The sequence below is a fragment of the Artemia franciscana genome, chromosome 14 (assembly GCF_032884065.1).
Source record: "Artemia franciscana chromosome 14, ASM3288406v1, whole genome shotgun sequence".
Taxonomy (NCBI): Eukaryota; Metazoa; Arthropoda; class Branchiopoda; order Anostraca; family Artemiidae; genus Artemia; species Artemia franciscana.
In genome coordinates, this window is record NC_088876.1 from 31441276 (window position 1) to 31469241 (window position 27966).

The 27966-nt window shown below is 36.1% G+C and overlaps 1 protein-coding gene across 2 annotated transcripts; it reads right to left on the minus strand.

Annotated features, from left to right (window-relative positions):
• Nucleotides 1-47: 47 nt before the first annotated feature.
• LOC136035577 (importin-9-like) lies at nt 48-27891 on the minus strand. Of its 2 annotated transcripts, XM_065717452.1 has the most exons (4): nt 17028-17081; nt 11487-11720; nt 2826-3033; nt 48-308 (listed from the first exon to the last, which is right to left on the minus strand). In XM_065717452.1, exons 1-4 carry the CDS (start codon nt 17064-17066, stop codon nt 214-216), a joined length of 576 nt encoding a protein of 191 aa, XP_065573524.1. In that variant the 5' UTR covers nt 17067-17081; the 3' UTR covers nt 48-213. The 2 variants fall into 2 exon arrangements, 1 of the variants encoding a protein (XP_065573524.1); XR_010619470.1 differs by lacking the exons at nt 2826-3033; nt 17028-17081 and adding an exon at nt 27794-27891.
• Nucleotides 27892-27966: the final 75 nt, after the last annotated feature.

A 27966-nucleotide genomic window follows, 5' to 3' on the forward strand; every position in this document is an offset into this window, starting at 1 on the left:
ATACAACCTAAATAGAGCGAAAGGTATATTATAACTAAAACAATCGCTAAGGTTATCTCTCATCCATTTATACACAGCGATTATTAACTATTCAAAACACTGTCTGAAACACATATAACTTTTTTTCCTGCAAGCCAAGAGAAGAAATTAACAGGTAGCTACCGTCATTAGATGCTCCTACGTCTTCCTCACTGAGCTTGGCGTCAATTGCATTCAAAATGGATTTAAAAAAAAAATGACAGTATGTATTATTTCTTCAAGCGATATCAAAACTTCTTTAGGCGAAACCTGAACAATCGATGTCAATACTGAAAAAGAGGAAAATAGATTAAGTTACTTCTTAGCACAGGAGGATTGAACCCGCTGATGATTCAACACGTTTATATGCTAAGGTGTTCCTATTTATTTGACTGCAAAAATAATTATTACCATTTCTTATATTTAATAATTCAACGGAGGCTAGTGTTTTTTGCAAGCACGGATAGAATATTTCATGTCCTTGTTCTTGCCAGGGCTCACTTATGCAATCCGGAACGTTCTATTTGTCTTTCTGGCTTACAAACACTTCAGTCAAATGTGAAATAAAATTTCATACTGTTTTTTTTTCTTTTCGACAAAAAGCTTGAAGAGTTGCCAGCATAAAGACCCGCTCAGTCAGGAAGTCTCTTTTAGTACGTAAATGAACCTCGGCTTTGCAAACATGAAAATTCATGGCCGGCTATGCGACACCGTTCCCACTTTAATGTCAAGTCTAGCTGCTGAGCATGCAACGGTCAGTATCCCATGAGTCTTTTCAAGGTTAATCAGAAAAATTTCGGTATCCGAATCAACCACTACTGAGATGATAGTATTGGACTAAAACTTGGCTTATGTGTAGGCATTCTTCAATTATTACATCAGCACAACAGAAAAATAAGGTATATTTTTTTTATCCAGTCTCATATGGGTACCTCTTTTACATTTTATGATAGGGCTGATTTTCCAAAAAGCGGTGAACTTGTGTGTCTTTCGCACATCCTCTTCGCTTCTTGAAAAAATCATGAAGGTCACGTCTGCTCCTCCCAACTGGTCATACCAATAACCACAAAAGTTCCTCCATAGAACAGCCCCTTGAAGATAGATGAATCCAAGTAGGGAAACTCAACAAATTGGCCTTTAAGGTGCAGAACAATGGTTGACATTGAAGTGCTAGGGGGGCTCACAAGTGTACTTGAATCTTTTTCATATAGATAGACTTGTAGTCTACTTTTAAGCAACTTGTAACCTTTGGCCGCAATGAACAACTAATCCAGATCTTATATAATCCAGTAGAATTCGACAGTCGAATTAAAGTAAAAAGCTGCAAAGGAAATCACGTGTTGATGCAATTTAAGGTTCACCTTTTGCAGGATTTCAAATTCTAGAATATGAATGTGAAGGGCTTTGATATTTCCTATACAGTGCACAATTTCAATCTTGGTCAGCGATGACAAACGGTGTGTTAAAAGCAAAAAAAAGTTTATACAACCATTCCTTCCATAAGAACCTTAGATGCCAAAGGGGCATAGCTTATAGCCCCCACTCCCAGCCTCTAGTGGCTTATATCAACCCAAAAGGCCTTGTTGCATGATCATTAAACTATTTTGAATAAAAGGAGGAGTGTTTCGAAATATACATTGGATGCACTTTTCGGGGGAGGGGGGCTAGCTACACTCTTATCACTTTGACTCTTAAAAAGAGGACTAGAAAATGTCTTATTACCAATCCAATGAGTCCCCTCCAAACTGTATATGACAACGCTTTCTTCTATAAAAAACCTTTTATGCTCTCAAGGCATAACTTACAACGCTTGCCCTTATAGCCTATGTCTTTTTCATGGATTTTTTTTACATCTTTTGTTGTTGTTTTTTCTACTAGGTTCCAGCATTTTCTACATCCTCCGCGGAAGGTAATTTCTGGAGGGGATATTTTCTGGGGGGAGGGGGTTATTTTCAGCAGGAAGTATTTTCCACGGGGTATTTTCTGGGAAGATGGTGGGGGGAACGCCGGCCCATAAGGATAACCATAGCAAGATTTTTTCCCTTTTTATTCTATTATTCTTGACCAACTACAATGGGAGCATATTGCATGCGTATTGTTATATTATGTTTTAGTTCAGATACCTGTAAATAAAGCAGCTTGCCCTCCATAAACACTATTTTTTACCTTTTTTCTAACAGAAAACGTTTAGCTGCCCGGTTTTAACTTTTTACCTTTTTTTCAAACCGGTTTCGTTTAGCTGACCGGTTTTCTCAAGTGTTCTTGCATTAACGAAGACTATTTGCATATTATGGAAAATGTTTCAAAGAAGTAGTGCTTTAGCACAGTCCAAGGACATCAAAATCCATTTCTGAAACATTAAAAGGACCTGCATTCATAAAAGATACCATTCTGATTTTGATTTATTCATCGTTGTGATGCGAACAATATAGTATATTTATACGAGGGAAGACTGAAAACAGTTTTACTAGTGCTCTTGACAAACCAATTAAGCAATTTTCAGGAAATCCAGAATAAGCAATGATATTCTAAATTTATGACTTAGTCTTCCCCTCTCACCTTAAATTCAGAATTCCTGGTTGAAGGTATTCCTTAATATGTTTAAAAAGTAACAGTATGTTTAAAACAGGCAAGGAAATTAGAAACGGGTAACATAGTTTAAAGAAAAATAGTTGGTAGAACAAAACTAAGAAGTGAGAAGGTAGAATAATGAAAAGCATCAATCAAGGAAACGAGAAAAATTGTTGTTGAAACTCAAAGAGAAGAAAGGTATACAAGAAAAGAAGAAAAAGTGTGACCTATTTTACCTTGAAAAATCTTTGCACGAAGATGGTTGTCCAGAGCAGGGCCATCGTTGGCTTGCAAAGCCATTACCAACGCTTGAGAAAATGGCAGTAGTATATTTTCACGTAAAAGTTTAACTAATGATTTGTTGGTGAAAACAGCTCCGCATATTACTTCGCACACGGTTAGGAATAAATCTAGAGCCATTTCTCTAATTCTTAAACGATATTTCTAAAATAAATCGAAGTATTATTCATTTAAGAATAAACAAGAGCTAAGAGCTCATATGGCACTTGTGACGAGGTCGGAAAAGAGACCAAGAGCCAAGAAATTATATGTTATGAGCTCTAGCAAAATTCTAAGAATCAATAGATTGCCTTAAAAGGAAAATCAGAGGCTTAATGCCGGTCGGGATTTAAAATAAGAGCTCTGAGTCACGGGGTTCTTCTAAATATCAAAATTCATTAAGATCCGGTCACCCATTCGTAAGACACCTCGTTTTTCACATTTTCAAAGAATTCCGATTTCCCCCTCCAACTCCCATCAATGTCACCGGATCTTGTCGGGATTTAAAATAAGAGCTCTAAAGCACAAGATCCTTCTAGATATCAAATTTCATTAAGATCTGATCACCCGTTCGTAAGTTACAAATACCTCATTTTTTCTAATTTTTCCAAATTACTCCCCCCCCCCCAACTCCACCAAAGAGAGTAGATCTGGCCCGGTCATGTCAGTCACCTATCTTAGACTTGTGCTTATTCTTTCCATCAAGTTTCATCCTGATCTCTCCACTTTAAGCGTTTTCCAAGACCCCCCCCCCTAATGACACTGGATCCGATCGGGATTTAAAATAAGAGAACTGAGTTAGGTCCTTCTAAATATGAAATTTCATTGAGATACGATCACTCTTTCGTAAGTTAAAAATACCTCATTTTTTCTATTTTTTTATAATTAACCCTCCCCCATACTCCCCCAAAGAGAGCAGATCCATTCTGGTTATGTCACTCCCGTATCTAGGACTTGTGCTTTTTTTTTTCCTACCAAGTTTCATCCCGATCCCTTCACTCTAAGCGTTTTCCAAGATTTTAGGTCCCCCCCCAACTTCCCCTTTACCTAATCAGGTCGGGATTTAAAAGAAGAGCTCTGCGAAATGATATACTTCCAAATATAAAATTTCATTAAGATCCACTCACTCCTTCGTAAGTTAAAAATACCTCATTTTTCTAGTTTTCAGAATTAACCCCCCCCCAACTCTCCCAAAGAGAGCGGATCCATTCCGGTTATGTCAATCACGTATCTAGGACTTATAATTATTTTTCCCATCAAGTTTCATTCCGATCCCTCCACTCTAAGCGTTTTCCAAGATTTTAGGTCCTCCCCAACTCCCCCGCCAATGTTACCAGATCCAGTAGGGATTTAAAATAAGAGCTCCAAGACACGATATCCTTCCAAACATCAAATTTCATTAAGATCCGATCACTCCTTCGTAAGTTAAAAATACCTCATTTTCTAATTTTACAGAATTAACCCTCCCCCCACCTCCACTCCCCTGAAGAGAGCGGATACATTTCGGTTATGTCAATCACATATCTAGGACTTGTGCTTATTTTTCCCACCAAGTTTCATCCCGATCCCTCCACTCTAAGCGGTTTCCAAGATTTTAGGTTCCCCCCTCCATTCCCCTCAATGTCACCGGATCTAGTCGGGCCTTAAAATAAGAGCTCTGTGACACGATATCCTTATAAACTTCAAATTTCATTAAGATCCGATCACTCTTTCGTAAGTTAAAAATACCTCAATTTTTCTAATTTTTCAGAATTACCCCCCCCCCCCCCCCAACTCCTCCAAACAGGGCAGATTCGTTCCGGTTATTTCAATCACGTATCTAGGACTTTTTGTTATTTTTCCCACCAAGTTTTATCCCGATCCCTCCACTCTAAGCGTTTTTCAAGATTTTAGGCTCCTCCCCATCAACTCCCCCAATGTCATCAGATCTGGTCGGGATTTAAAATAAAAGCTCTGAGACCCGATATACTTCCAAACATCAAATTTCATTAAGATCCAATCACTCCTTGGTAAGTTAAAAATACCTCCTTTTTTCTAATTTTTCAGAATTAACTCTCCCCCCCAAACTCCCCCGAAGAGAGCAAATCCGTTCCAGTTATGTCAATCACGTACCTAGGAATTGTGCTTATTTTTCCCACCAAGTTTCATCCCGATCCCTCCACTCTAAGCGTTTTCCAAGATTTTAGGTTCCCCCTTGCAACTCCCCCCACTGTCACCGGATCTGGTCGGAATTTAAAATAAGAACTCTGAGACACATTACCCTTCCAAATATCAAATTTCATTAAGATCTCATCACCTGTTCGTAAGTTAAAAATACTTCATTTTTTCTGTTTTTCCGAATTAATCCCCCCCCCACATAGTCAAATCGGGAAAACGACTATTTTTAATTTAATCTGGTCTGGTCCCTGATATGCCTGCCAAATTTCATCGTCCTAGCTCACCTGGAAGTGCCTAAAGTAGCCAAACTGGGACAGACAGGCCGACAGACCTACAGAATTTGCGATCGCTATATGTTACTTGGTTAATACCAAGTGCCATAAAAACCAAAGAAAAGAAAAATACAAAAGGGGTTTCGCACGATCAACGAAAATACAGGAAGAAATAAAGCAGGTATTTGGAAAGACAACAGCCTTTCTTTTTCAGCGGTATAAGAGAAAGCCAGAAGGAAACACATTCACATTTTCTGAAGTAAAAGAGGAAAACATCTAAAAATGTCTGATGCAACCCTTGCTAAGCACATTTATAACAACTCGCATCATACCATTTTATTTGAATTGAAGTTCGACTCTAATCAGAGATAAGAGTAATTCTAAAAGAAATGACGCTTATTTTGGTCTTCTTAGACGAGAAGTTCAATCATTCCTAAAATAAATTCTGTGACACTTTCAAATTCACAAAGGGACAACCCTTCATATCAAAAAGGCTACTGAAAAAGAGGAACTAATTAGTACTAGACAAAACCAGACGTAGAATTTCCCGAGCTAGCTAATTGGGTTCACTTACCAAGTGGATAAAGAATTTTTATCAATGTAGACATTGATCCAGTACTGTGAAAGCAGCATTTTTTTTTTTTTTTTTTTTTTTTTTTTTTTTTTTTTTTTTTTTTTTTTTTTTTTGATAATCGTTGTTATTGATGTATGAATCAATTTTGAAATTAGCATATTGGCTTTTTAGTCCAGCCAATTTTATATGTTTGTTATTTTTGATGGTTCTCTTCGTTATTTAGCTTTTAGGTTTTCTTATTCTTCCAATTTCGATTTTATTATTTTTTTTTATTTCCGAGTTGTTGTTTTTTTGTTTTTTTTTTTAAATCCGGTTTGTTCCGTTCACATTTTCGTTCAGAAAACGTACACATGATTTCTTCTCAATTTTTCTTATAGCGCTGAAGATTTCTAAAAGAAAGTATATAATTTGCACTTTAGTGAAAACAAATCTTTTAAAAATTTTCAATTTTATAACTTTAAGAAATCAAAGATTAAATACGATTTTAAGGAATAAAAATCAGGATATGTATAATAAACTAGCAATTCACATTCATTTGAATTTTTTCAGTAAAGTGAAAATTATATTATTGCTTTTAGAAAGCAAAAGGGTTTTGAACCCTACTCATGTTAATTTCTGCTCGTTTTGTGTTTGACTAAGTTATTTACTATAATTTCTGTTGGTTTCGGGTTTCATTTATTTATTGATGCTGATTTGCGGTAGTTGTATGCTTGGTTTTGATTTTATTTTTGTGCATTTTTGCACAAAAAGTCTTATTAGTCTTTTCAGAGAAAATAAAAATGACGGTTTTAATTTTTCCATTTTTTAAGAATTTATAGTTTGGCTTGCTATTTGTATGCTGGAAAAGCTTTTTCAGCAATTTAAAAGAACCTAAGCCCTTCAGAAAATCATGACGAAAAAGTGGCGCTTAATTTAGTCAAATACATCCTTAGTTGACCTGATAGATAAAACTTAATACCATCCCCAAAAAATTATATCTACCCTCTTTCACAGCCTGGATACACTTAAAATCTCTTGATTTAGCAAAATTTTAAAAGAGCAGAAATAGTAATAGAAGTAGCCCCGAAAGTTTGAGCTTAATACCATCAGTCGTTCTTGGTATATTGTTGAGATGTCTTATAGGTAACCAGCAAATACAAAGAACAAACAGCATTCAAAACTGTGCATTTTGATTTAATTTTAAAGCAACATCTAGTTTTTAAGTATAAAGGGCAAATTACATAAATGTGGGGGGTTGACAAACCTAATAGCCCTAGAGATATAGTAACTATACCGTTCAGCTACGCTGAACAAAATGGCCGTTTTAAAATTTTGATAAGAAGTGCCTGGAAAATTATGAGCTAGAGAGAAGAGCTGATTGCCCTCCAATCCCCTTTGACTCTTCAGAGGGTGCTAAAACTTTTAATTTTGCTAAAACAAATCAGCTCCTTTAAAATATCAAGAATTTTACTAGCTATGATAGAGCATCACTGCCCATGTCCTTATATTCCCTGTATTGCTCATAGGCCCTTTTAATACCTGCATGCATATAGTTGTTTTTTTTTAGTTTTAACTACCCCTAAACGTTCCCTAGAAGTTTCAACTTAATGCCATCAGTATCATTAGTTACAGTAGGCCTAAGAGTAAAAGCAGCACTAAATGCACATACACAGTGTCTTCTGGCTAGTTCAAAATCCACAACCTATGAAGATGTAAAGGTGAAAGTTTCAGAGAATATTTCTGTTCTACGGATGACAACCTGCCATCCTTATGAAGGTTGTCAAAAGGGCATATCAGCAATATCTTAGGAACACTTTCGTGTGGGAAATTGAAACTTTACAGATGCTGTGAGCAGTGTTGAACAAACCAAAAGACACTAAAACAAATTTGAATTATACTACTACTGCTTCTACTCCTACAGCTACTACAACTGTTATATTTTATTACTACTACTATTAAAGCTCAGACTATTACTATTAACTGTACTCCTACTGCAGCTAATATAAATACTGGTGCTACTACTACTACTAATAAACCGAAGGGTATTAAGGCGAAATTTTTGGGCAATATTGTAACTTTATTTAAATGAATCGAAACATACTAAGCCCACACAGATTGTCAGGAGGACGTATTAGCAATGCTTCAGCACCGGTTGATGATATTAAGTTAAAATTTTATTGTGTGTGTGAAGAGGATGTTGAAAAAAGGTGCTATTTACATAATGTTTCTAATGCTACTACGAATATTGCTACGCATAATTACTGAACCTTTCAACAATGTTGAAAAAAACTTTTGCCTCAAAACTTTGTTAGGAAGTTTGTCGTGGGAAATGATAGGACTGGGATAGGAGGTCTCTCAAATCACTTTGACTCTTAAAAAGGGCACTATAACTTCCAGTTTAAAATTAAATGAGACCCATCTGAATTTAATACGACCAACCATTCCATATAAACTCCATGCCCTTCATCACTTTTGACACTTAAATAGAACTTCCAATTTTTAACCAAATAAGCTTCTTCCAAAGTTAAACAACCATCCCTTCAATAATAACTTTAAATACCCGCGGCATAACTAAAAACCTTCGTACCTAGGCTCAGGTGGTTTGTTTCAGCCCCAAAAGAGTTGTTATATGATCTTTGGAATATTTTGAGTAAAATAACTGTTTCAAAATTTTCTATTCAATGCATTTTGGGAAAACACAACATGTTAGGGGGGGGGTAACTGCCTCCTGATCCCTTTGACTCTTAAAAAGGGCACTAGGAATTCATATTATCAATTCAATGAGTAACCTCAGAAGTATATACAACCACCCTTTCTATAAAACACATATATGCCCCGCGGAACAACTTACAAACCTTGCCCACAGATCTGTTGGTCGGGGGTGTTATCCTCAAAGACATAATTTCCAGGCATTTCAGATTCCTTGGACAGAATGACTATCTCAAATTTTGATTGAAAGTGTTTGGGGAAAGGATAGGGGTGGAGAGCGTCATTTGCCCTCCGATCACTTTCGACTAACAAAAAGAGCACTAATCTTCTCAATTTCCAATCAAATGAGTCCCTTTGGAAGTTTAGAAGACAACATTTTCTATAGAACCCTGTGTGCCCCAAGGGTATAACTTACAACCTTGTCATGAAGGCTTTGGGTGGGGGGAGGGGATTGTTATCCTCAAAGACATAATTTTCAGACCTTTCAACTATGTTGAAGAAGATGGCTATATAAAAATGTAGATCAGAAGTCTTTGGGGCAATAATGGGGGTGGGGGACCGTTTACTTTCGACCATTAAAAAGGGCATTAGCCCTCTCAATTTGCAATCGAACGAAAACTTTTTGAATTTTCTACGACAACGCTTTCTATAAAATGCCCACAGGACACAACTCACAATCTCAGCCTTGGGGGCTCTGGGGGGGGGGTGTAATTCTCAAAGACATAATTACCGGACCCTTCAACTACGTTGAACAAAATGACTACATCAAAATAAAAATATTGATCAGAAGTGTTTGGGAAAATGAAGGGCGTGAAAGGGGGGGGGGGTATTTGACCTCCGATCACTTTCGACTATTAAAAAAGGCACCAGTCCTCTGAATTTCCAATCGAATGAACCCTATTTGAATTTTCTATGACAACACTTTCTACAAAAAACCTTATGCGCCTCCAAGGCATAACTTACAACCATTGTCCTGAGGACTGTAAGGGGGGGGGGATGTCAGCCTCAAATGCATAATTTCAGGACCTTTCAACTACGTTGAACAAAATGGCTATCTCAAAATTTGGTTGAATACTTTTGGGGAAATGGTGGGCGTGGGGTAGTTGACCTCCACTCGCTTTTGCCTATTAAAAACGGCACTAGCCCCTTCAATTTCCAATCGAATGAGCCCTTTTTGAAGTTTCTAAAGTCTCTTAAGTTTTTGAAGTCTCTTTTGAAGTATAGATGGACAAATATTAGAAAACGAAATGTAAGTTAGACTAAGAATTTGACAGATGGTGCAAGAAAGGGAAATTTTATGTATGCGGTTTTAATCTCTCTGATAGCAATTAAAAATAACACTTAATTTCCTTATTGATCGAATAATTCAAGCATTTCATTCCAATGAAAGCAAGGGAAGGAGCGGGAAGGGGAGCTAGCATGCTTCTGAAAAAAAAAATCAATTTTCATCTCACACCATGTTAATATTTTAGCACGTTTGCCCCCCCAAAAAGAAGCAAAAAACACTGCTAAAAAGGTTCTTCAGATTAATTCCTAAAGATAAATTTAGCTTACCACACAAAGGTACTATCACAATAAATGACGTAGAAGAGACTATTGATTTGTTAGAAATACAAAAATTTAGGTATACCTATGGAAACATAGTCCGTTAGAAATATAGAAAGCATACGCAGCTCATCTTACAAGCAGGCTAATACAAATTAATTTAGCAGGGCTGTTTCCCATCTCCTATTCCCATTTATATGAATTATTTTAATTGGCTTGGTCCAGAAAAAATCGAAAAAGGCGATGGGAAAACATGGTGTCGAATGAAAAGGCATGCTCTCCAAGACTTCGATTGTGCTAACGATTAGGGCATCCTAGATAAAAATATTAACGAAATGGTTCAGCTTTACAAGGTACAAAGATAGGTCTTAAAATTGATGTTAAGAACAATAAGTCGCATAAACTAGGAACAAATGAGGGCCAACAGGGGATATTTGGTAACAGGCAAAAGGATCAATTGGACAGCGCAACTTTTGAGGGTAGTATTATTAGCATAGATGAGGATACAGTGAAGATGTAAAAAGTAGAATTGCCAAGGCACAGGGTATTTTTTATATTTGAAAAAAGTTTGGACAAATAGGAAGATAATCTCTCTTACATAAAACTAGTGTATTAGAAGACATGGTAATAGCAGTGGTTAAGTACGGTTCTTAAACCTGGGCATTTCAAAAGGTCGAAGAAGTTATTTTGGACATTTCTAAAATCAAGGGTATATTCAGGATATTTCCGGGGGAGGAGGTGCTACTAAAATATCCTTGTTTTGAGTAGGCAACATCGAAGTAGGGAAAAGGAGTTAATCTCCCGTGATCTTTGTCTAACGTCCGTTACAAGGGCAATTACCTGCATTTTTATTTCCAATTTACGATTTGACAAAATGTTTTTGTGTTTATGAGAAATAGTTCTTTTACCTGCATTTTTGCTACTCGAGTAAGAGAAATAGTTGAGGGAGGAGTATATTGGGCACTGGTCTAAGAATTGTCAAACTATGGTTTTAAGCATTCCATCAAATATTAAACTGTTCGTAAAATCTTCCCGGACTTCTATGGTTACCATGAATGGAATGCTAGGACAGCAAGGCCAAAAATTACGAATGGTAGATTGCAAAAGATTATGTTTTTAGGCCGTATATTTTGGGCCAAACGAAAAGAAGGTTGTCCATCCCCCAACCAAACAATAAATCAAGTTTCGAACACATTGCAATAATTTGTTAGTAGTCAGTATCGGGCAACAAATTCCATTAACATCAGAAATGACAGAATCAAGTACCCTAAATGAATACCTATTTGCCTATGCATATTACTTAAAAGTATATAAAATATAAAGATGTGGAATATGTTTTATCTCTATATGAAACAAATTATAAGCATTGGAAAAAAAATCACCTGAACATCAGTGAAAACTTTGTGAACTTCTTGGAGGATAATTGGACCAAGGGTAGTAATATGCTTATCCAAAATTTGACCAGCTACCTCTAATAAGAAACGCATTGATCCATCCACCAAATCTGGGTTTTCTGTCCTAATGTACTTTAGTAGGATATCCAACAAGTCAGGCCAAGCACAAGGCCAGTCCCATTTGACAGCATTTGCAAGGGCATAAGCAATTGCATTTTTTACCTATGAAGGGAATCTAATTAAATAAAACCAACATCAAATGGTGTTTTCAACTAATAAGTAATAAAAGAAAGCAAACTCAGCTAAAAGAACAAAACAAAAAAAAACACAAGGGGATGCCAATTTTACACTTTTACTATTGAAATTTGAAAGGAAATGGCAGGATTTTCGGGGGGTGAAATGGAATTTTGACCGAAAAAATGGAGATAAAAATAGATACAGTCTTAGCCATGGCGTTGAAAGTATGCTATAGTAAGGGGGAATAACGGACCTAGTATTTCATTCATTTTCAGACATAATTTACCAAATAGGGGAGAGGGGGGCGAAACCGTCCGTTGGACCTCTCGTCCAAAGTCTTTGAACTAATCCATTCAGAAAATTGCCGCTATATGCCATTCATGTAGCGCACATTAGGCGAAAGTTTTGAATATTTGATGCCAAAGACAACTGAGATAAGAGGTAAAGGAGTTTTTATATACTCTCTAGAAATTTCACCCGGTATTTTCCAAGTAATTTTCATCAATAAATATCTGGTTGTTTCCAGAAAAAGATATATTTTCAAAATGGCGACAATAAGGGGTGACTCCGGATAGTTGTTTTTGGGTTGACTCCGGACACATTTCGAGGTGTCCGGTTTCGCCCCATACTGATGGAAGCATATAAAATGAACAGCTTTCGGGTCCATGTTCATCCAAAATACAAATCCCTTGAACGAAGAAAAAAAGCAGAGAATTTTCTATCAGCCTCTTCAAGCGCAATCACGACGAACGCATTAAGACCATACCTAACCCCCATCAAAACATTCATTTCCAGCAGCTCTATGAAGGAACATGTCTACAGCACGCTATCAAAAATCTCAAAAGCCCAATTTGAAAAATTGACCTCTATCCTTATTTAATTTTTCAAACTATTACCTGCCAATACAAGTTTCCTTTCCACCAAAATTTTAACAGCTACAAATTATATTTGGGAATCATCTTCTCGCTTATAAGTTGTCTGTTTCTGGAACAGAAGGTTGCCAATTGAAAATAAAGTCTCGTTCTTAATCTACTTATGATACTCTTATTAAACCAAGATTGGATATCCCTAAATTGGCAAATTTCGTTCTAACAACAAAAAATTGAAGTTTGAAGCTATTGAAAAGGAGAAGACACTTCAAAAGGGAATATTATTAAACATATTTTATTAATTAAACTGCCCCAGAATAAATACATTTACCTGGGAATGTCTAATTTTATAACAAAGTCACTCACTTTATGTAGCCTTAAAATTATATTTGGGAATCATCAACTTGCTTATAAGTTGTCTGTTTTTGGAACAGAATTCTGTTAATTGAAAATAAAGTCTCGTTCTTAATCTACTTATGATACTCTTATTAAACCAAGATTGGATATCCTTGAATTGGCAGATTTCGTTTCTGGATAAAGCAACAACAACAAAAATGAAGTTTGAAGGTATTGAAAAGGAGAAGACACTTCAAAAGGGAATATTATTAAACATATTTTATGAATTAAACTGCCCCAGAATAAATACATTTACCTGGGAATGTCTAATTTTATAACAAAGTCATTCACTTTATGTAGCCTTAAAATTATATTTGGGAATCATCAACTTGCTTATAAGTTGTCTGTTTTTGGAACAGAATTCTGTTAATTGAAAATAAAGTCTCGTTCTTAATCTACTTATGATACTCTTATTAAACCAAGATTGGATATCCTTAAATTGGCAGATCTCGTTTCTGGATAAAGCAACAACAACAAAAAATGAAGTTTGAAGGAATTGAAAAGGAGATAACACTTCAAAAGGAAATATTATTAAACATATTTTACGAATTAAACTGCCCCAGAATAAATACATTTACCTGGAAATGTCTAATATTATAACTAAGTCATTCACTTTATGCAGCCTTAAACACTTATTAACATTATTATTAACATTCTTAAACATTAAACACTAACTCAGCTTTACTCAAATTTTTCTGATCATTCTCTACTCTTCTGTTCTGATATTAGGCCACTTCTGTTGACTGGTGATCTAAAACGTATTTGCATAAATTATTACCGGTACTGCAAATTTCTTTTATATCTACCTCGGTCTTACCGGAATACAAAACTGGTTAAAAAGTATTGTGCGACAGATAATACTGGTGCTTCCGAAAAATTATCTGCCAAGCTAGCTATTGAAACGCTTTATAGGCAGGGATGTTTTCATCGCATTATCCGTATTTTTTCTGTATGTGATTAAATTTTGTTTCTTGTTTTACTTTGGCTGTTTTTCTTTTGTATTTTACTCCACTTAACCTCTGTTTTGTGAAGTGGGTGATAAATAAATAATTATTATTATCTCAATTTTGGGGAAAAAATTCATTGAATTGAAATAAAAGTGGATTGCTTCTAGTTACTTTAGATCGAATACTACTAAAAGATGTCAGAATAATTTATAATTAGATATTTAATAGAACTAATAAGCCTTGTTACTTCTAATACAAAACACTAGCAATCATGGATTCTCTGCCAATGATTAGAGAATTGAAACTAGCCTTTCCGCCAGGCAGCATTAGGCTACGCTTCTCAGCTTTTGAATACCAGACTTGAAATTCTCAAACAGTTTCCTTGCTTTGTTAAAGATGGACAGGTCCAACTAGATATTCTGTACAATTTCCATTCAATAGAATGTAAAAACAATTTTCAACTGCACTTTCTTGTCTATTGAAGATGAGCCAGTCCGAAATATCCATAATTACCAAAAAAGGAAGCAAATAAGTCAAGATTTTTCCGCTCTAATCGCAAGCGTTGACCAACTTCCTAACAAAATCAACGACCTGAAATCTATGATTTACGCAAATAACTATCAAGTTATACTCCTTACTGAGGTCTGTCCTAAGAACTCAAGAAACCAGCTCCTAGATTCACATATTAATCTGCAAGGTTACCACACTATATCCAATCTATCATCTAGTCATTGCCGCCGTGGAACACTTACATTAGTCAAATTTTCGTATGTTGTAACCCCTATTGCGCATCCCAGTGGATGCCCTCACGCTGAAACAATAATCTTCGATATTCCTGTTCCACAGAGTAATAACCATACCACTGTTAGAATTGGTTGTGTGTACAGAAGCTTATCATCACCTTCACCTGAGCAAACAGATGCAAAGCTAGTTGAGCTCATTCGGAAGATTGCATTACCCTCTTCACCTACATACATTGTAACATCCCCAATGGAAAGCATCACTCTATTGCATACAGAGGTTCTCAGACGCTTACAGAAATTAGATACTAACAAATCGCCAGGGCCAGATAACCTACACCCCAGGCTATTAAAAAAAACTGCAGATATGATAGCAGAACCACTTGGGAGAATTTTCCAGACATCTCTTATCTCTAGAGAGCTGCCAGCAGACTGGAAACTAGTCAACATTCCACCAGTTTTCAAGAAAGGTAATCGTTCCAAGCCTGAAAACTATCGGCCAATTAGCCTGACCTCAGTTGTCATCAAAATACTTGAGCGCATAGTCAATGATTCAATCCTTAAGCACTTGACAACCAACAAGATCTTTTCCCCCAAGCAGCATGGCTTCCAGTCAGGCAAATCAATTGAAACAAACCTCTTGGAATCATACAAGGAAATCATAGACCTATTTGACCACAGATATCCGGTTGACCTGCTCCTGCTGGACTTTGCTAAGGCCTTTGAAAAGGTTCCTCACTGTTGACTGCACTCCAAAATATCCACTATTGGCATCAATCAGGCTGTTGTAGACTGGCTGATGAATTTCCTTACAAAGCGCAAGCAGAAAGTTCGCATATTTACTACAGATGGCAAACCAATATACTCTGATGAGGCTGAAGTAATGGGTGGAGTACCGCAGGGAACTGGACTGGGTCCAACTCTTTCTCATTTACATCAATGACATATTTAACCATATTGAAAATGGCATGCACCTGTTTGCTGATGATGCCCAACTCTTTGGTATGGCATACCCTCAGAGTATCCAGCACGACACAGATGAGTTACAAGCTTGGAACCATGACTTGCTTCTCAAATTTAATGTAGGAAAGTGCTGTGTATTACACCTTGGACCCAACAACCCAATGGAAAACTACACAATCTACAACCCCACCACCAAAGTAAGGGAGTAACTAAAGAACAGAACCGAAGAAAGGGATCTAGGTGTCATTATTGATGATAAACTTAAAATTTCACAGCCATGTCCAACATGTTGTTTCCCGTGCAAGCTCCAGTCTTGGACTATTAAAATGAACCATCAACAGCAGACTGGCATCTATATTTCTAAAATTATACAAGGCTCTTGTCAGACCTCATCTCGATTTTAGCATGTGCCTTGCTGGTCGTTCTTATCAACAAGATGTGAGGCTCATCAAAAACGTACAGAGACGAGCAACAAAATACATAAGAAGTCTAGCATCAACCTCATATGAGGACAACCTCAAGTACCTCAAACTACCCATTCTGGTTTACCGACGCTTGCGCAGCAATATGATGCTTACTTACAAGCTACAGAACAAAAAGTCAGCAATCTCAGTACCTGCCAGCAAAACACAAGAGGACACTCCAAGAAGCTACCAAAGTCAAGCTCCTGATCTAAAACTCGCCGAACATTCTTTTCGAGAAGAGTAATAAATCATTGGAATAAACTGAAAGATTCAACTGTCAGTGCTCCCTCCATCCAGTCCTTCAAAAACCAACTTGACAAAGAGTGAGAGAAGAAGCAGTGGAGGTTCAACTGGCAGTCATCAACTCAAGAGCACTACAGGTCTGGAAGATCTTAAAGCTCTCAGATGGATTAAGGTAATTAAGGTAAGGTAATTGATGTCTTTTCAATGCTTGATCATCATTAAACAATTGTTTCTGGGGAAAAATTATATTTGAGCCTTTTAAGGGCTAAAAGGACTCAAAACAGTCTATAGTAATAAAAAGTTTGAAAATGTGTTTCTAACAAAAGTGACTAGCAAGAAAAAATTGAAAGTTGTAGCTGATTCAGGAATGATAATTATTATTGGTCTTAGTAATAAAAGCATGCTAGAAACAACATGAGTTTTGCTGTGATGCAATTTTTGAGGGGTTTCAGTTTTTTTGGCTAATCTTTATATTAACAGATAATTCAGATAGCTAAGAAATAAACTCAACTCTATAGTCAGAATGGCAAAATTATAGCATTTCATATAACTGGCTTACCAATAAAGTGAACATATCACTTGATGCCTTCTTTTATGCTCTTTATAAATATAATAATTGCTTCAACCTTAAGTTCAAATATAAGTACTTTTTAACCTAATCTAACCTAACCTTATTACAAATAATTTTAGCACTTAGAAAATGTAGCATTATTTTTTTGAAAATGATGGAAAAGATGGCGCTGAGAAAACGTACAATTATTTTGTGGAAAACAAGCAATAAATAATACTTTAAATAAAATTCGTCATTTTTAAGAGCTCAAAAAGTGCTTAAATTTGAATTTGTGGTAGAAGCAATTATTATATTCATAAAGGACATAAAAAAAGGCATCAGGTGGTATGTTTGCTTTATTAGTAAGTTAGTTATATGAACTGTCATAATTTTTTGAATATTTGTCATTTTTAAGAGCCCAAAAACTGTTTAGATCTCAACTTAAGGTAGTAGCAACAAATATGTTTGTAAAGAGCATAAAAAAGGCATCAAGTGGTATATTCACTTTATAGGAAAGCCAGTTATATGAACTGCTATAATTTTACGATCAGAATTGCATTCTGAATCCAAATTTAACATTCATTTTGTATAAGAAATAAATTTAACCCTCACCTCTATATATACCAATTCAGGGTATGTATTTGTACATTTGGGGGGGGGGGGGGGTAATGTTCAAACTTACTTCTGTACTCAGAATTGCATCCTGAATCCATATATATATATATATATATATATATATATATATATATATATATATATATATATATATATATATATATATATATATATACATATATATATATATATATATATATATATATATATATATATATATATCTATATATATAAAAATAAGTTGTCTGTGTGTGGATCTGTGGATGGATCAGGTGACGTCATGTTTCGGCTGACGTCATGAAATTAGTTGCCATCATTTTTGCTTTGAAGGTGACGTCATTCAAGTTATATAAGACATATGTCCGCCGTCATGTTTCGGCTGACGTCATGAAATTAGTTGCCATCATTTTTGCTTTGAATGCGTGACGTCATTCAAGTTATATAAGACGTATGTTCGCGTAGAATTCTATTAATGCTTAAGTTTATAATGACTGATGAAGATGCTCAAAGAGTCTATGCCAAAAAACTTGCTGCTGATAGAGAAAGTCAGAAAAGAAAGCGTGCCGAGGAACTACCAGAGCAACGCGAAAGCAGACTTGCTGCTAAAAGAGAAAGTGAAAAAAGAAGGCGTGCCGAGGAACTACTAGAGCAACGCAGAAGCAGACTTGCTGCTAAAAGAGAAAGTGAAAAAAGAAGGCGTGCCGAGGAATCAAAAGACCAGCAGGGAAAAAGGCTTGAGGCTGATAGAGAAAGAAAGAACAGAAAGCATGCCGAGGAACTACCAGAGCAACGCAGAAGCAGACTTGCTGCTAAAAGAGAAAGTGAAAAAAGAAGGCGTGCCGAGGAACTACTAGAGCAACGCAGAAGCAGACTTGCTGCTAAAAGAGAAAGTGAAAAAAGAAGGCGTGTCGAGGAATCAAAAGACCAGCAGGGAAACAGGCTTGCTGCTGATAGAGAAAGTAAGAAAAGAAAGCGTGCCGAGGAATCAGAGCAATCTGAAAGTTATCGCCTGGCATTCAGGTACAACCCAGTCGATGATTATAGCTTGAGTAGATGTGTTCAAATCGGGACAATGTCTAAAATTTGTCCCTATTGCAAGGCCTTGAAATTCAATGGTGAAACAATGGGAATGTGTTGCGCCTCAGGAAAAGTTAAACTTCCTCTATTGGCTGCACCACCAGAGCCATTGAAGACTTTCCTTACTGGAACTACGTCAGAATCTAAGCGTTTTTTGTAAAAAATCAGACAATACAACTCATGTTTCCAAATGACGTCGTTTGGAGCCCAAATCGAAAATCCAGATCAATTTATGTCTACTTTCAAAGTAAAAGGGCAAATTTATCATAAAGCAGGGTCCCTTCTACCATTCTCAGGCGAGAATCATAAATTTTTACAATTGTACTTCATCAGTGATAGAAATTCTGAATTGAATGCACGTTGCGAAATTTCTCCCAACGTTGAAAGGACAATCGTTTCCCAATTGCAACATCTTTTCCACGAAAATAATAAGTTAGTGCGTCTGTTCAAAACAGCCATCGATTTGATGCCTACTGATACTCATAAAATTGTTATTTCCGCTGACAAAACGCCTCCTGGCCAACATGTGCGTAGATACAATGCTCCAACTATCGACGAAGTGGCAATCGTTATGGTCGGTGATCAGTTTTTACCTCGAGATATTATTCTACATTAGCAAAACGCTCAGTTGTTAAGAATTGCTGAAACTCATCGATGCTACGATGCCCTACAATATCCTATCATTTTTTGGGATGGAGCCGACGGCTATCACTTTAATATTAAATTGATGAATCCAGCCACTAACAAAGAAATGAATAAGAAATGCAGTGCAATGCATTATTATTCCTATAGACTAATGATTCGGCAGGATGAAGAAAATTATATTTTAAAATGCCGTGAATTGTTTCACCAATTTATGGTTGATATGTATGCTAAAATTGAATCAGAACGTTTGCTATATATCCGCCTGAATCAGACCAAGCTCCGCTCTGAACAATACATTCATTTGCGAGATGCAGTTATAAATGACGGTAATACCACAAACGTTGGAAGATTAACAATTTTACCTTCGTCATATGTTGGCAGTCCCCGTCATATGCATGAATATGCTCAAGATGCTATTGCGTATGTTCGTCTCTATGGTCGTCCAGATTTATTTATTACATTTACATGTAATCAATCTTGGGACGAGATACTGCAGCTTTTACTTCAAGGACAATCGGCGGTTCATAGGCATGACATTACGGCACGTGTCTTCCGGCAAAAGTTGAAATCACTGATAAACTACCTTGTAAAACATGAAGTGTTTGGGTCAGTGCGATGCTGGATGTACTCAGTGGAATGGCAAAAACGAGGTTTGCCACACGCACATATACTAATCTGGCTACATAAAAAAATTACTTCAAACGAAATTGATGATGTGATTTCCGCTGAAATACCTGATAAAAATGTCGATAAGGGGTTACATGATATTATTGTAAAAAATATGATACATGGACCTTGCGGTGCACTGAACGAAAATTCACCATGCATGGCCAAAGGAAGGTGCACAAAGCAATATCCTCGACTTTTAGTACCCAAAACAATTACTGGCAATGATGGTTACCCACAATATAGAAGAAGATCTACTGAAGATGGCGGTAAAACAGCAATAATAAAGAAGCGTAACGGTACCACCATCGAAGTAGATAACCAGTGGGTTGTTCCATATTCCCCTTTATTATCAAAAACATTTAATGCACACATAAACGTTGAATACTGTAACTCCGTAAAGGCAATCAAATATATATGTAAATACGTCAACAAAGGCAGTGACATGGCAGTTTTTGGCTTGCAGTCCGAAATCAAAGATTTCGATGAAATCGTAGAATATCAGGCTGGAAGATACATAAGCAGTAATGAAGCTGTTTGGCGAATTCTTTCATTTCCGATACATGAACGTAGTCCAGCTGTTGTTCACTTAGCGGTACATTTACAGAATGGTCAACGTGTTTATTTCACGGAAACCAACGTGCAACAAAGAGTCCTGAATCCACCGGATACAACATTAACAGCTTTTTTTCGCTTTGCAAAAATGATTCTTTTGCGAAAAAACTGCTGTATACTGAAGTGCCTTCGTATTACACGTGGAATACTAAAAATAAAGTATTTGAACGTCGAAAACAGGGTAAGTCAGTCGACGGCCAACCTACCATCTTCAAAGATACCACGATAGGAAGACTCTACACCGTTCACCCCAATCAACATGAATGCTTCTTTCTACGCCTGCTTTTGGTGAATGTACCCGGTCCGACATCCTTTGAGTATTTGAGGACTGTAAATGGTACTATACATGACACTTACCGTAGTGCATGCCAAGCTCTGAATTTATTGGAGAATGACCAACACTGGGATAACTGCATCAATGACGCGTGCGAAACGTCAACCCCAAGTCAAATTCGTGCATTGTTTGGCATCATTTTAACAACTTGCTCTCCATCAGCTCCTACAGATTTATGGGAAAAATATAAGTCAAAAATGTCCGAAGATATACTTCATCGAAAACAGTTAGAGACGTCAGACATGACTTTTGATTTTACACCAGAAATTTATAACTACACTTTAGTTGTTATAGAAGATTTTTGCATAAGTATGGCAAACAAACCTCTTCAGGGTTTGGGAATGCCTTCACCTAACCGTATCGCTGCTGTTTCGACATGTGTAGAATTGGATCGTGAACAAAGTTACAGTACGAGTGATCTATTGTCGTATGTACAAAATAACATTTCCAAGTTAACGTCGGAACAAAAAGACATTTATGATACGATAATGCATTGTGTCGATAACAACGTTGGAGAAATTTTCTTTTTGGATGCGCCAGGAGGTACTGGTAAAACGTTTGTGATAAAACTGATTCTGGCATCAATTCGATCTAAAAATGATATAGCGTTGGCAATTGCGTCGTCCGGAATAGCCGCAACATTGCTGCCTGGTGGAAGAACTGCTCATTCCGCTTTGAAATTGCCTCTGAACTTGCATTCTACAGAAACTCCCACGTGCAATATTTCCAAATCATCTGGGATGGGTAAAGTATTGCAGCAATGCAAACTTATTATTTGGGATGAGTGCACAATGGCACACAAAAAATCGCTCGAGGCTCTGGATCAATGCTTGAAAGATTTGCGAGGGAAGTCGAAACCCTTTGGCAGCACCTTAATATTGCTTGCGGGAGATTTCAGGCAAACATTACCTATAATACCTAGATCAACTCCTGCAGACGAAATGAATGCTTGCCTGAAAAATTCTAATTTATGGGCACACGTAAAAACATTAAAATTAACTACAAATATGCGTGTCCGATTGCAAAACGATGACTCTGGTCAAACATTTTCAGATCAATTGCTGGCAATGGGAAACGGAAAGCTCCCAGTAGACTCAATTTCAGGACGTATACAACTACCTGCTGATTTCTGTAATTTAGTGACGTCCAAAAATGAATTGATTGAAAAAGTATTTCCGAATATTCTAAAAAATTATAAAAATAATAAATGGCTAAGTGAAAGAGCGATTCTCGCACCCAAAAATATAGACGTCCACGAAATCAACAATATTGTTTTGACCAAGATTCAAGACCAGGCAGTCCTTTACAAGTCAGTCGACACAGTTTTGGAACCAAATGAAGCGGTTAATTATCCATCTGAATTTTTAAATTCCATAGATCTTTCAGGGTTTCCACCACACGTGCTACAACTAAAAATAGGCGTACCAATAATATTGTTACATAACATAAACCCACCAAAGCTTTGCAATGGCACTCGACTTGCCGTAAAAAAAACAATGGAAAACCTAATAGAGGCCACAATCCTGACAGGGCCTTTTGAGGGTGAGGCTGTTCTTATTCCTCGCATTCCCATGATTCCAACAGATCTGCCTTTTCAATTTAAAAGATTGCAATTCCCAATTCGATTAGCATTTGCAATCACCATTAACAAAGCTCAAGGTCAATCATTAGAAAAATGTGGTATTGATCTTAATACTGATTGTTTTTCCCATGGACAATTGTACGTTGCATGTTCGAGGGTCGGTAAACCTGACAATCTATTTATATGCAGCGAGAATTGGACAGCGAAGAATGTTGTATATTCTCAAGTTTTACGCAGTTAATTTGTATTTCGGAACCAAATGAAGCAGTTAATTATCCATCTGAATTTTTAAATTCCATAGATCCTTCATGGTGTCCACCACACCTGCTACAACTAAAAATAGGCGTACCAATAATACTTTTAAGAAATATCAACCCACCAAAGCTTTGCAATGGCACGCGACTTGCCGTAAAAAAAAAACAATGGAAAACCTAATAGATGCCACAATCTTGACAGGGCCTTATGAGGGTGAGGCTGTTCTTATTCATGGCATTCCCATGATTCCAACGGATCTGCTTTTTCAATTTAAAAGATTGCAATTCCCAATTCGATTAGCATTTGCAACCACCATCAACAAAGCTCAAGGGCAATCACTAGAAAAATGCGGTATAGATCTTAATACAGATTGCTTTACCAATGTACAATTGTATGTTGCATCTTTGAGGGTCGGTAAACCTGACAATCTATTTATACGCACAGACAATGGGACAGCGAAGACTGTTGTATATTCACAAGTTTTACGTAGTTAATTTGTATTGTATCTATCTATCTATATAAAAACGAGTTGTGTGTATGCATGTTTGTTTGTTTGTAAAAAGAGCGTTTGCATATGACGTCATTATTAGTACATACGGCTTTGTATATGGACAGACAATGGGAAAGCCAAGAATGTTGTATATTCGCAATTTTTACGTAGTTTGAAACACATATATAAATCTATCTATATTCACAGGTGGGACACAGGGACACAACTACAATGGCGCGTAACTAATATGGCGCGTAACGACTTACGCGCGCGGGGGGGCTTGGGGGGGGGGCGCGAAGCGCCCCCACCAACTAGGTGTTGGGGTGGCGCGAAGCGCCACCCCAACAGCTAGTATATATATGTATATATATATATATATATATGTATATACATATATATATATATATATATATATATATATATATATATATATATATATATATATATATATATATATATATATATATATATATATATATATATATATATATATATATATAGGCTAGAGGTATTTCATTTCTAATGCAAATGGACATTGAATTTGGATTAAGGATGCAGCTGCAGTTCTGACTATAGGGATAAGTTTGTTTCTTAGCTAGCCTATCTGAATAATCTGTTAAATATATCAGTTTCTTTTTAAAACTGTTATAGGTCTAAATTTGTTTTCAAAATAGCATTTTACTTTTAAGACTAAGGAAACTAATGGCCAAATTCTAGTTAATTGACTTCTTGCTATCTCGAAAAGGGTTTAGGTTAGGAAAATGAAACTCTTAGGAATGGGTCCACAGGCTAAAATATGTCCTGGGAAGATATTTTAAAGAACCCATCTCTACTCCTTCTTCCTCTAGAGGGCCCTGAAATTTGCCTACATGACAGGTCTATACCTATTGAAATTTACAAAACAACATTTTACCTTAATTTTCAATTACTAGTTGCTTTTTCTCTGCTTTTAGCTCTGAAAATGAAATTCCTGTTATTTGAGTAGAGTTTTGAGCCATATCAAATTTTTTTCAAAATTTAGAAAATGTATTTGCATATCTTTAAAACCTTATAGCCAAAATGTAACTGAGCAAAGTTATGAAGCTGAAAACAATTTTGTTGAACTTTAATTAAGCAGAAGATCTATTTTGCAAGGTTTCACTTTTATAGCACACATATTTTTAAAGGTCATCAAAGGTCAGGGCCCTCTAAAGGGAGAAGGAGTGGAGGTGGTTACTTCAAAATGCCTTCCCAGGACATGCTTTAGTCTGTAGATCCATCCCTGAAAGTTTCATTTTCCTAACCTAAACCCTTTCTGAGATAGCAGGGCTCTGGAACTCAAGGAATAACACCCAGTGAGATCAAAGACATAATAAAGAGCAAAATTAGGTGTCCATTTTCAACAATCGAAACTAAGCTTCAAGATAAATTTGAAAAACTACTGAAACCAATAAGTGATCAATTAACACAGATAGAAAAAGAAGTATGCCAAATGTTCTGTTGAGGATGTTAAAAAGCACGCCACTACATTGCTCAAAGTCGAATTTGATAACCTTAGTGAAAAATGAAACAAAAAGAAAAGAAACAGCCAAAAATCAAACAACATCGCTTTCTAATCAATCATTCGAGCATCTTTTCCTTCAAAAATTTGAAAAGTCAAACAACATCGCTTTCTAATCAATCATTTGAGCATCTTTTCCTTCAAAAATTGCAGGACACATACCTATGCCAACACATTCAGGAGCCTACACGATTTCGGGATGATTTGACTCCTTCTATGCTTGACTTGGTAATAACAAAATCTCCTGACGATGTTAGAAATATTGAAATTCTACCTCCATTAGGAAAAAGTGATCACACCATTCTTAAACTGTCGTTAAAATCTTCAGGTGATGATTCTACTCCTCAAAAGCAGACCCTGAAGTATAATTACACTAAAGGTGATTATGAGTCTTTCCAAAATTTCATTTTGTCATTATGTATCACAGGACAGTTGAGGGAAAATAAATACAATGTTAATGAGGTATTTGAGCTGATTCATGAAGCTTTGGTAGTGGGTCAAGACAAATTTATTCCAACTACAGTTTATAGTCAGCTCTATAAAAAAAGGCAAAGTCTTCCTTGAGAAATTCTACAAGCTATTAGCAAAAAAAAATTATCAGTGGTGTGAGCATATTAAAATAAGAAGCACTGAGTCATGGATAGGATATAAAAGAGCAAGAAATAGAGCAACTAGGCTTCTTCGGTCAAATCGTGAGGCACATGAATTGTCTATCATTGCATCTGCTCAAAGTTGCCCAAAAAGGTTTTGGAAATATACAAGAAAAACCAGACTTCACAGTCCCTATCCTCAACTTCATTCACTGATCCTGAACCACAGACAAATATAGAAAATGATAATGGAAAAGCTGAAGCTTCTCATTTGTTTTTACATGACCTCACAAAAAAACTCCTATTGATCCTATTTTTTCTACCAATTTCACCAAAGATTTTGATGATTCTGACTTTGATGATCAACAAGTTTTTGAGGTCCTGAAGCATCTTGACACAAATAAATCACCAGACATTCATAAATTTTCAAACCATATGATCCATGAGCTTGCAATAGTACTCACTGAACCACTGACATATTTGTATAATCTGCACATGGTGTCTGGTACTTGCCCTTTGGTATGGAAAAAAGCAATAGTTAAACCCCTGTATAAAAGTGGCACAAAAACACAATTTAAAAACTATAGACCAATATCAAACACTTCAATTTTTTCAGAATTATGGAAAAACTAATTGTCAAGAGAATACAAAATTATTTTGAATCAAACCTTCTTTGGCATCCATCTCAACATGGCTTCTGTAAAAAACGTTCATGTAATATGCAGCTTTTGGAAGTAATTACTGACTTCCATAGGATGGCCAATGAAGGTCTCATGTTCGATTGCATATATATAGATTTTTCTAAGGCATTCAATAAAATTTCCATTCCTGTTTTACTTCAAAAGTGTGAGATTTATCACCTTGGTGCCAGAACATTGAATTGGTGATTATCTAACAGGCAGGACGCAGAAAGTGATTGTAGGTGATGCTTTGTCCTCTGCTGATATGGTTTTAAGTGGTGTTCCACAAGGTAGTTGCCTTGGTCCAGTACTTTTCTGACTTTTCATCAATGACTTGCCTCTTGTTGTCCACCATTCCACAGTTAAAATGTTTGCAGATGATGTAAGCTTTACCACTCCTTGACAAATTCAGATGAAGCTTTGTTGCTTCAAAAAGACTTGGATGCAGTGCACAATTGGTGTAATGTTAATTCCATGTTTGTCAACGAAAATAAGTGTAGGGTTGTCCATTACTTCAGCAAAGTAGAACAAAGTTACCAATACCATCTTGCTGGACATTCAGTTTTACCTGTTGAAAATGTCCGTGACCTTGGTGTTCATTTTGATTCTAGTCATAGGTTTGACAGTATGTTTCTGAAGTAACTCGTAAGGCAAACTATCAGCTATTATGTCTTAGAATTTCTGTAAGTTTAATCTCTGTTCATTCATTGCCATTTATAAATCAACAGTTTGACCTATACTCAAATACAATTTGTCAGTATGGTATCCATTGAATAAAAAAGACAGAGCAAGGGTTGAAAAAATACAGCAAAGAGCAACTAAGCTTGTACCTTATTTGAAACATTTGCAGTATGAAAATAGACTGCACAGGCTAGGATTGCCAAGTCTTCAATTCCGAAGGGATAGGGCAGCCATTATTAACACATTCCGTATAATCAAAGGCATTGATAATGTAAGTAGGCCTACATCACAGTTCTTCACATTTAATGACACTAACAGGACCCATTATCACCCACATAAATTGTACCCCTCACTTTCAAAAAGGAAAATAGGCCAACATTCATTTTACAGCAGGGTGTGGAAGCCATGGAATGACCTTGCACCTGAAACATTTCTAACAAATGATATAAACAGATTCAAAACAAAACTAGCAGAAACAAATTTTCAAAGTAAATCATTTTTAAATAATATATAGTATGATTTGTCAGTGTTTGTTATTTTCATTGATTTGAATGTGTGTATTATGTTGTCAGTATTGTCATAATTTCTAATTATTATGTTTATTGCAACAAGCTTGAAAGCTTACCGTATTTGGTATTAATAAAATTAGCAAGAAGTCAATTAACTAGAATTTTACCAGGAAAAGAAGTAGAAGTAGGTACTTCAAAATACCTTCCTGGGACATACTTTCGCCTGTAGACACATCCCTGAAAGTTTCATTTTCCTAGCCTAACTTCTTTAAAAGATAGCCAAAAGTAGCTAAAGTAAAATTTGATCCCTACTTTACCTTAATAAGCCAGTTTAAATAGCAATCTCACCAAATATAGACTATAGGTATTGGCCTAATCATTCTAAATTTTTTCAACTAAGAAATATAAGATAGTTTAGAAACTAGGCCTGTTTGATATAGTAATATTTGACTAACTCACCGATGTGATAGCTGCCTTCCTAAGAACCAACCTTTTTAATAACCAAAAAACTTTTCTTCTGACTCCTTAAGAAGCTTAGCCTATGCAAGATGGGGCTAGAACACCAAAAACTCTTTAGATCCTAAGGAATATGCATAAGATTACTTACAGGTCACTGGAAAGCTAAGATTATTTCCACTATTTACAGTTACCTTGTCTTTTCTCTAGACTTAACGTTTTCATATGTTTATCCATTTAAAAAATATGTAACAATGACGTCAGTTGTCCTCAATAATCTTTTTATTCGGGGTGCAAGAGTGCAAGCCCACGGACAAGTAATCC